The 11140-nt window shown below is 37.5% G+C and overlaps 2 protein-coding genes across 3 annotated transcripts; one reads left to right on the plus strand and one right to left on the minus strand.

Moving 5' to 3' along the window:
• Positions 1-1643: 1643 nt before the first annotated feature.
• LOC108773837 (peptidyl-prolyl cis-trans isomerase H) lies at positions 1644-2608 on the plus strand. 2 transcript variants are annotated; one of them, XM_018539776.1, is made up of 2 exons: positions 1644-1755; positions 1835-2608. In XM_018539776.1, exon 2 carries the CDS (start codon positions 2054-2056, stop codon positions 2606-2608), a length of 555 nt encoding a protein of 184 aa, XP_018395278.1. In that variant the 5' UTR covers positions 1644-1755; positions 1835-2053. The 2 variants fall into 2 exon arrangements, with proteins under 2 accessions (XP_018395278.1, XP_018395279.1); XM_018539777.1 differs by having other exon boundaries at positions 1991-2608.
• A 1989-nt stretch (positions 2609-4597) lies between these two features.
• LOC108773836 (tyrosine decarboxylase) lies at positions 4598-9174 on the minus strand. The gene is made up of 4 exons (XM_018539775.1): positions 9144-9174; positions 8068-8287; positions 5334-6784; positions 4598-5031 (listed from the first exon to the last, which is right to left on the minus strand). The coding sequence occupies exons 2-4, from the start codon at positions 8266-8268 to the stop codon at positions 5025-5027; spliced, it is 1659 nt and encodes a 552-aa protein (XP_018395277.1). The 5' UTR covers positions 8269-8287; positions 9144-9174; the 3' UTR covers positions 4598-5024.
• Between the last annotated feature and the right edge of the window lie 1966 nt (positions 9175-11140).

Here is an 11140-nt window from a genome sequence, read left to right on the forward strand (position 1 = left end):
AGAAATAATTGGTGCTGATCCTATGAAAATTTTACGAAAATTACACTGTAAAATATTCAAGAATAAATTATATACATGACATATATATTATACTATTATACATATATATAAACCAATAAGTATTGAGCGACAAAATAATCACAAAGATGATCTAGATTAGATTGTTTTATTATAGTGGAATTTTTATTTGTATGTATTATTAAAGAGTGAAATGTTTATCAACATAATAGTATCCTTGCAATGTTATGTCTTTATACTCTCTCTCTCTCTCTCTCTAAGTCCCAAGATATTTATTTGATACTCTTTATTTATGATATAATGTGTGGACTCAAAAATTAAAGCTGATAACTTCGATAAAGTGTTTTATGTATAATACTTATTATATATAAGTTAATAGAACTTATTAAGTATTTTCTATCAATTAAAAAAATATTAATTTCTCATTTATAAAGGATTACGCATTCATTAAAATTTAAATTGATTTGTCTTCTGTATTATTTCAACTTATTATTATTAATTATAATTTAGTTATCAATATATTGTATGACGAAAAAGATTTTCTGATGACCTTTTTTGAAGGTGTGGTGATGTCGCAATTTTCCATGACAGAAAAATGATATAGTAAAAATATTTTACAGAATTATAACGTAACGAAATGCGAAAAGAAATATTGGTATATATAATATACTATATATGAATATTAAACAATATTATTTCTTTTGAATAAGCTAAAAACTGGCTAATATTCAAAACGCCGTAACTCGATAAAAAATCATCGCAGACAAAAAATTAAAAAAGTATTTTAAAGGTTAAAATATCTACTTTTTCGAAATCTATAATTAAAATTTCAATATGACTGATATTTTACGGAGTTATATGAACATAAATAAATATCCGTCAAATCTAAAAAATGTTCACAAACTTTACAAAGTTCTATATGGTGTGAGGTAAAAATTACACGAAAATGCGGTTTGCAGCAATCGAAAGAGTGAATCTTTACCTTTAATATATATCTTTTTTACGTTGTACGATTTTTTTTCACCGAGTTATTGAATGTTAAAGCAAAAGTGATCACTATGTCTTTTGAGTCAATCCATTCAGTGACCCAATTTTCGACTTCGCTATAATTTATGGAAGTGTGTATCTTTCAGAGCGTGTTGCATCGAGCGGAACAGATGATAATCGCTTGGTGCCAAGTCTAGAGAATACGCTGGATGCGGAAGAGCCTCCCATTCGAGCACATTCTAGATTCATCAGTGTTTATTTTCACGGCTATAGGTGGAGAATGAAATTCGCGCGTACAGTCACGTGATCTTGCCAGTCCTAATAATACGCACATGCGTAAATCATAATTAGCGCGGTATTTTCTCACGAACGGCAGTGCCGCGTTGTGCTTCTTAATTTGAAGTTTCTCGGCGAGTGTCATTCCGAGTTGGCGCGAGGATATTTCAAAGAATAGTGAAACACTTCGTCATTTCGGATGTATATCTGAAATCTCTCTGTCGCTAAGATTCATCGCCGAGCAAGGTAAGTCGATCGAAATGAGCACCACTGCGACGCATGTTTATCACGTGTCTGGTGTTCGTGCCGTTTACATTCAAATTAGTAATCATTCAGCAATAATATAAGACGTGTGTCACGCAGCGAGTGACTTTACTCCATTTATTCAGGAAATTAACGTATCGCAGAACGCTAACCTCCTCTCGTCGTACCGTGATATCGCCGATCTCGTGGTATCACGAAGATCGCTGAAAGGTATATTTACGTTCAAATATTTCGATAGTAGTGTGAATCGTAGCTCAAAGCTGGTCCTTCGCTCTTGGCGTTGCTTTAGAATACCAGTATTAGCCGTTTTGTGCGAATTGTGCACCGCAGGATCATTCCGGAGGAAACCTAACCTATAACAGCATTTGAGGTTATATTTGTTTGCATCGTTCCTTCACAGATAGGAAAGACGTTTCTCTCTAAAGTACTCGTCCATGTTTTAAAGCTTTTCAAGAATTCTGCTGCAAGTGTCCACAATAAGTTCGAGATAAGAGCACCGTGAGTAATCATGCCTACTTGGAACCAGATTCAGGCTCAGCTGCGAAACCCTAATAACCCAGTCGTGTTCTTCGACGTATCAGTGGGGACCACGGAGATAGGTCGCATGATCTTCGAGCTATTTGAAGATGTCTGCCCGAAAACGTCAGAGAATTTCCGACAGTTCTGTACTGGGGAATACAGAAAGGACGGCGTTCCACTGGGCTTCAAAGGTGCCATCTTCCACAGAGTGATCAAGGATTTTATGATACAAGGTGGTGACTTTGTCAACGGCGATGGCACCGGGGTGTTGAGCATTTACAGCGGTGGAACATTCCCTGATGAGAACTTCACGTTGAAGCACGACTCACCTGGTCTGTTGTCTATGGCGAACAGTGGCAAGGACACCAACGGCTGTCAGTTCTTCATCACGTGTGCCAAGTGTAATTTTTTAGATGGCAAGCACGTTGTCTTTGGTAGAGTTATTGATGGTCTTCTTGTCATGAGGAAGGTAGAAAATGTTCCTACTGGACCAAATAATAAACCAAAGATTCCTGTGACAATATCTCAGTGTGGACAGATGTAGTGTGACAATATTATATAGGTTTACATATGAATTGACAATTATATAATTATATATGAACTAACTATACGAGATTGTATTTGCTTTTATTTTTTCAACATATATACAATAAAAGTAATAATTTTGTATATTATATACAAATTGCGCAGTTATTTGGGACTATACATATAAAACGTAAACATAAAATGAAATTTACTTTTACTGATCGTATTTTATTAACTTTTTGTACTAATTATTTAATAATCTTAAATACAGCATTTTTGTAATTTATTTAACTTATGATCTTATTTTTTTTTAATCTAATACAAATTTTTTAATAATTGCATGTGTTTCCTGAAACTCACATTTGATGATTTACTTATATAAAGTTACATATATATTGTATTGAAATTTTTCCATTTTTCTACATATTTCTAATATACATATATGTCTATATGTGTGTGTATATTATTATCTCTCATTTTATATAAGATTTATATATGATAAATGTTTTATATTTAAATTTCTTAGGCTGTTTTTACTTATATAATAAATAAAATTCAGAATGAAAAAAAGAGGAGGAAGAAAACAACGCATCGTACAATAAAACAAAAAATTAAGTTAAATAATGTTTTATTCTTACATTTAGAGAAAATTGAAAATTCATTATTTTTTAATATCTATTTAACTTAAAATATATGCTAGAATTTCGAATGTAATCTTTTTATACTTTTATAAGCTAAACAACTAGCTCGAGAGATCTCTAACTACTAATGCAATTAATTTAGTTTTTGAAACGAAATTTTTTTTAAATGAATGTCTATAGTTAAAATTAAGTGGGGGACAAAAAAAAGTCGGTTATTTTAAGAACTTTAATTTTATTATAACATCTGTACATATGAAATAAATACTTCATTCTACTTATCGTGTTCGTAAAATTCTATAATGTAATTGGGTAATTCTTCTGTATTACCTTTGTACGTATTGAAATTATTTTTTATAAATCAGAGCAAATCGTCGAAGACAAACGTACATATATCGATATATTTGTATTAAGCATCGATCTGTAAATTTATCGATTTAAATCTGTAAATCTTTTCTGTTTGCAAATATATTTTTCCCAAGTATCATGATTTTCTTATCTTAAGGATTACCTATAACTAAATTAAAATCTATTTTTATTGATCGATGCGACATCGTACAATTGTACTCCGATCAATTATACGAATTAATGAATAACGTCCACTATATCCACGTGTCTGAGAAATTCTAATATAATTTTTCTTTATTATATAGTGTTTCAAAAGAGATATAGTAGTTTTTTTCATTTAATTATAAGTTTTTTTTATAATTTGCATTTTTTTATGGATTATCAGGTATCATATTTAATATTTTGCACGTATTAATTTTTAATTAATAACGACACTATTATTAAACCATATGTCTTAATTAATTATTTCTCTATTAATTGAAATCGAAATTTTGTCTCGCATATCTAAACTCAAGTATCTTCTAAACGTAATGTTGATATATCAACATTGACGCATCTCTTTTTGCAGTTGCGGTACAGTATTGGCGAAAAAAATAGAATTCTGATATATCCGGTGTACACTGGGATCAGTATAATCGTTCGCTATTAATTCACTTGTAAATCTATTGAGATCGATACACTTTAATTATTCACTAGCGTTTTATATAAAACTATTAGAGTCCGTGCGTGCATCGGCAGTCATTATCACGTTTTATGTATGTACATCGATTCATCTCTCTCTATCGCTTATACAGACACACATATATATGTATGTATATACCAAAATAGATCAAACGACTACGTTAACTATACGCGCAGCCGCCTCTAAAACCCAGACTTTAGACCGTCCGTAGCTCGGAACAGAATTTCTGTGTGCGGCAAAATTCTATCTATAATTTTAATAAAAATCTTCATCCTATTATAAAAAATCGATCGTAATAAAAAAAGCTTATACTACTCGAATTTTTTTTTTTTTTTTTGCATTATACATGTGCGTTCGTAATTGAATTGTTTAAGCCAAATTCTGTCGCTTATTACAGACTGTCTAAAGTGTGCTTAAGAATCTCACGCTCTATCGCAAAACTTGGCTCAATATCTCATGTGCCATTGACGCAATTTTGTTGCCACGAAGAATTATTCGTGCTCAAGATAATATATACGACCGATCCATCGTTCATAAACGAGCGATCGTCTTTGGTGGCGAACTTGATCGGTGACGAATAATTTGACTAAACACGTGGCGATTTAATCGGTGATAGTCGGTCCTTATCAACAAACGCGACTTCGGGAATCAGTAAATTGACGACGGTGGGCCGTCAGAGTTTCGCATCACACGGCCGTGTAGCGAGGGCCCTTTTTATTATCATCTACGTCGTCCCGAGTCGGCGCCGGGGACCGTCATCGACATCGTCACGATCTGAAATTAATATTTCATCAATAATTATCAAATTAAAAAAAGAGGTTTTGTAGCTCCAAGAATAAATCAAATATACGTTAATTTTACTTTTAAAAGCAGTTTACTCATATTTATATACTGATCCAGAGTTTTTAAAGTTTCGAATGAAAAAGAAATGTTATTTTATCTTCTGTCAATTTAAAAAAGAAGACGAAAATGTAATAAGATTTATCACAAATAAAATACACAAAATTGAGAATGCAATTATCATATCTACATTTCATGAAAATATGAACTTGGTTCGGAAACCGGAACTGGTCTACCTGCTATTGCAAAAACGGTCGTCGTCGATGGCGTCGACTTGCGAGTTATCGTCGACGACCATGATGGGTGTCGCGCCGTCGTGTAGGCTAGATTTGGAGATGGATCTCTTGTAAACATCTCTGGTGACGCTCCTGGTGAAGCTGAACTTCCGGACGAGTTTCTTGTCGAGAGCGGCCGGGCTCTTCGGACCTTTTGCTCTGTACTCGTCCTCTGTGCCCTCGTAATGAGCCAGCATCACCTCCGTAGCGTGTTCCTCGATTACGCTGAGGGCATAATCGATGTCGTCCTCGGTCGCATCCTCTTTTGTCACGCAGAAACGCAAGACGTACTTGCCCATCACTCGAGCTGGTATCATGTGTAACCGACCGGAAGCGTTGATGTTAGCCAGCAACTCCTGATTCATCTCCTCGCTCTCCTTCAATCGGAAGCACACCAGGCCGACTCGTACATCGTTTAAGATCTCGAAGCGCTTGTCTTTCTTCATGTGCGTCTCGAATCTCTTAGCCAGCCTTATGTGATTCCTAATGTACTTCTGCAAACCGCTGATGCCGTACGATCTCATAACGAACCAGAGCTTCAACGCTCGAAATCGTCTGCTGAGCGGGATACCCCAATGACGATAGTCGATCGACTCCCCCGAGCGAGCGTGTTGAAGATAAAGCGGATCGACGACCAACGCTGATGTGAGCGTCACTCGATTGCGTACCCACAGACAGGAGCAGTCGAAGTTTACCAGCAACCATTTGTTGGGATTCGTATTGAAGGAATCGGCGTGTTCGATGCCGTCCATGAACGGCCTCATCTCCGGGCAGATGAAAGCGTTACCGGCGTAAGCGCCGTCCACGTGTAGCCAGATATTGGGGAACAACTTGCACACCGGCCCGAGCTCTACGAGATTGTCGAAAGCGCAAGAACCGGTGGTACCCAGAGTGGCGGCCACGTAGAATGGCACGAGACCTCTCTCCACGTCCTCCTTGATGGCGGATTCGAGCCGTTTACCACGTAATGCGGCCTTGTCATCCGGCTCGAGCACTCGGAGTTTCACCAGGCTTATCATCGCCGCCTTCTCCACGCAGGAGTGCGACTCCGTGGAACAGTAGGCCACCAATCTCGGTAGAAACGCCGAGTCCTCCTTATTGGGCTCCTTCTCCTTCAGCTTCTTGATGGCCTGTGTTCGTGCCGCCAACATCGTCACCAGGATACACTCGGAGGCTGAACCCTGGATCACGCCGCCGCCACTCTTCTGCTCCGACAGGAACTCGGTCGGCAGGTTGATCGCCTTGGCGTACCAATCCAACACGATGGTCTCGAGCTCGGTGCAAGCCGGGCTGGCCGCCCACGAGAAGCCGATGCAGCCGATCGCGTCCGACAGCAGGTCACCCAGGATTGAGGGGAACGAGTTGCCGGACGGGAAGTAGGCGTGGAATCGTGGATGCTGCCAGTGAGTGATCTGTAAAAAGCATTGTCCTCCAAGTCGAGTAACCTACTTTTATGTTCTGAAATTGATTTATCCACGGAAAGAATGGAATGGAATGGAATGGAACAACAGAATGGACGGCGGAAATGCCGGTGGACAACAGCAACTTTCATTGTCACCGTGATAACATTGCATTGGATTAAGAACGAACTTCGCATGCGCTTATGAAAAAGTCGCGCGTCGCGACGCGACGTTCTCAAAGTCGTTATCTCTGTCGGAAACGGAGATCGAAATGTTGTGACGTTGTCGTCGTCCTTCAATTGTTCAGCCGACCGATCGTGCTCGATTAAAATTATTTTTAAACATTTTCTATCACATTGGGCAATCTTAATCTACGAGATCGCCTTAATTTTTGCCTTAAGGGTTGCTTTTATTTTAACCTCCTACTCCGTAAATTCTTTGGAGTGGAATCTCAGTCTAAGAAGAGAAAATTGAGCCAGTCTTAAAAAAGAGTAGCTCAATCTTCAACAGTAAGATTTCACTTTCCAGATTCACTTTACAAGATTAAGAGAGTATATTAATTCCGAGATTAGTTCTTACACAACCCCCGTTGAGTATAATAAAATGAAATTTTTACTAATAATTTTAACAGCTTATAGAAGCTTTAATAAATTGTATCCTTTTGTTTTTTAATCGGACATTACTGTTAGATTTTTATTTGTAATGATCGATAATTAATTTAATTGATATAATTATAGGTTCGATTTGAATAAAAAAAAATATATATATATATCCAATTCCACGAGTAGAAAGTGGTATGACGGTACCTATGAGTGGTACCATCAAATGACTAATCCAGACAATACGCATGTCCGAGAACGAGACATAAATCGTCTTAAAAAAATTTCTTTTAAACACGTCTTATGTCTCCATTTTGGACTTTTCGTTATCTGAAAAGACTATTGATTGTGAATATTGTTTTTTTACCAAGTTTACATAATACGCGTTGCATCACAAACATTTTACATCACTAACTGACCTTAACTTTTCCTCAAGTTCTCGTAAAAACTGCATCTGGAAAAACTTGCTACATCGGGAAAAAGCGTCGCAATTGATCTACCGAATGTCACGTTATTAGTTTTGCAAATCTCTGAAAGAAAGAGAGAAAGACGAAACAATTTTTATCTATCTTTTTTTCTCTCTTTCATGTGCACGAACATTATTTATATCGGAAAAGGGGGTTGAAATCAATGGCAAGAGAGAGAAGGAGAAGGGGGATCGATAATCGCGGCAACACGTTACAACCGCAAACTCACTCCGGGCATTATTTTGCCATCGACGTCCATCATGATGGCGTCCCATGATTCCGGGTTGAAGGGTGCCTCCTTCGGCAGCTTAGGTCTCAGGTAACCGGGATCGACGTTCGCCGTCACCCTCTTGCCCTCCAGCGTGCGGATGTACTCGCATATGTACTCGATCATCTCCTTGCCGCGCACGCGAAATTCATCGATGTTCATGATGCCAGAGTACCCCGGGCTAGAATGCAGCGATTTTCGCGAAGAAGCATCAGAGCGTGCGGCAAACACCCGCCTGATTAGGCACGAACGCGACGTACCTACACGTCGCACATGCGTTCGTGACTTTTCGTTTTTTTTTAAAACGTCCCTATCGGCGCGCCGATGCGCCTCTCTTCTCGCTGTTGTCCTCCTATATTTGCTTTAGAAAAGGATCAAGTCTTCCGCTTTTGCGAGAACTTTTCGCGGCGTATTAATTCTTTCGAGCAAAAGGAAATGTGATATCGATGGACGCGTCTAATAATAATCCGCAAAAGTATTATGAAAGTAACGTCGTGGGACGCTCGTGTACTGAATTAATTACACACGAGGTACCACATGATAAATATTACGGGGACGTAAGTTTGGACGAACAAAATTACGTAAATTCAGCTCAAATTTGTATTTGACGAAAACTGAAATTTTTCATAGCAAGTAAGTCATACTTTTTAACTCCTAAACGTAAAATCTGTAATTATAGTTTTTAATCGATCATATATTTTATTCCTTTTTAATTTTCTTTTTTTAAATGGAGTGCAAGAATGTGGCTTTTGTAATGGAACTTTAAAGAATCCAAGCAGAGAACAAGTGACTAAGCTGTGGAAGAACTTGGACGAAGCGTGCCGGTATACGCTCTCACAGTTTTTTTTTTTCTGCTATACCACTCGAAAAATTGCTACTCTTTGACGGAAAAATCGACTGTTTACGCCAAATCTTCTTACGTAAGCGAATGCAGATTTTTAAAACGCGACTTTGAAAGGAGTGCAACTCGGAAGCGAACGAGTGGCGAACGGCGACGTTGAGGAGTTTCGACGGTGTAGCCCATCGGTTCCACTCACGTTTCGTTTCCGCTACCGCTCGAAAAGCTCCACTTTGGCGGAAAATCGGTCCCCTCGATCGCGCGTATCTCTTCTCGCGTATTCCCGTAACTCGAGCGCCGCGCGATTTTCCCTCGTACGTATCGAACATTTGCCGCGAACCACGTCAGACGAGAGACTAGTAGCACCTGCCGAAGCGCCGGTCAGTTTTATGCGCGCCTCGGCTCCGTACGCCCCTGCTATCACGCAGATAAAATTAAGGTGGAGAGAGAGAGACAGGAAACTGCGGAGAAAGCGTAATAAAACTTATTTTTCTAACAAATACAGATCGGTTACGAGAGAGAGAGAGGGAATTCCCTGACCGGTGCGGTTCTGTGACGCATCTTCTAAATCATTGGTGGTGATTTCTCGATAAATCTGATTTCGATAATTGGATCCGAATAAATTTACACCTATCTATCGACATTCAACACGGATACCCTAAATTCATAACAAGTAAACAAATTTAATATAGAAATTTTAAAATTAAATTTAATATAGAAAAATTAATCAACTTTTTTATATTTTAGTGTTATTAGCGATTCCATGTTATAAATGCAAACTGCATCAAAGATGATTAATATTGTAACATACTTTATTCTGTAAAACTTTTGGAACGAATCTCACTCTGAAATATGAGATCTCATTCTTAAATATTGAACAGGCTCACTCAATTTTCTCTTAGAACGAGATTCCACTCCCACAAATTTAGAAAGCATCTTATTAATAATTTCTTAATGTTTTGCAAAATATTTAATTTTTTCGTACGATGATATATTACGTACGTTGCGCATTATTACGCAAGCCGCTTCTTGAACGGGAGTGGGGAAAATCTTTCAAATAATTTTAGTATTATACGATAAAAATCGATAATTTTTTTCTCATTCATTCTTTCGCTATTACTGATTTATTACAGTAGCACAGATAAAAGTTGCTCTTTCGCACATTTAACGTATCAAAATGAACGCGATTTTTTACCGGTTAGAAGTATCACTATTTAAACAATCTTCGGCAATAATCATAATGTTTCTATTAAATTTCAAGTTCGATTCTTTTCTCGAATGTTTCTTTAATCGACGATTGCAATATGAAAATTCGGAAATCAGTGCTGTAGACCAGCATCAATGACGTTGCAGCGGGGTCGCTGTTTGAATAAATGTCCCATACAGTGTGCCATGTTCTGCGCACGGGGGTAAATTCTCCCCCGCTGGTCCCCTGTCCTCATCGTCTCTCCATCGTTATAAATAGACATTTACTCTTCACCTACATTTACAACACACCCCGTGGAAGCGGTGACAGGTCACCGCTCAATCTTCGTAACACATACACACACACATGCCGATCGTTTTCTCATCGCCACCTTCACGCATGATCTACTCGCGGCTGCCGTTTTCCGAATTGAAATCCTGGTAGAGCTGGTTCGGTGCTCATGAACGCGTGAGAAGTAATTAAAATTTGTTCTGATTGGTGAAATAATTCCTTTTGCGTATGTCGTTTGTATTACAGTAGCTATTTCAACGAAATTAACGAATCCAACATTATCATAGGATGTTACAGACATCGTTTACTAAATCAGTTTCGTAAATAATACAAATCAAAAAATTTAAAATTAGACATAGGCTAGATTCGGGGAGACGCTATTAGCGCTATTTGTTTCATTTTATCTTCGTCGTCCATTAGACGTGAGATGAGGACGTACCACACAAATGGCGCTAATAGCGCGCTGCCCGAATGCAGCCATAGGACGTAGGAGAGGCAATTAAATAGTAAATTCCAGAGAGGATTACGCATAACTTTAACTTTTTAAAATATATATATTTACTTATGTGCTTATAGGTACCTTATGATTCACACTCTTGCAATGTTTTCAAACAAATATTAAAAAATTTATTTTTAGTAGGTTTTTTTTTAAATAATCTTTAATAATTTTGTACACATAGATATAAAATAATGTATGATATAATATGTATGTTTTGTTT

This window comes from Cyphomyrmex costatus, unplaced genomic scaffold (genome assembly GCF_001594065.2).
Source record: "Cyphomyrmex costatus isolate MS0001 unplaced genomic scaffold, Ccosl1.0 scaffold222, whole genome shotgun sequence".
NCBI lineage: Eukaryota > Metazoa > Arthropoda > Insecta > Hymenoptera > Formicidae > Cyphomyrmex > Cyphomyrmex costatus.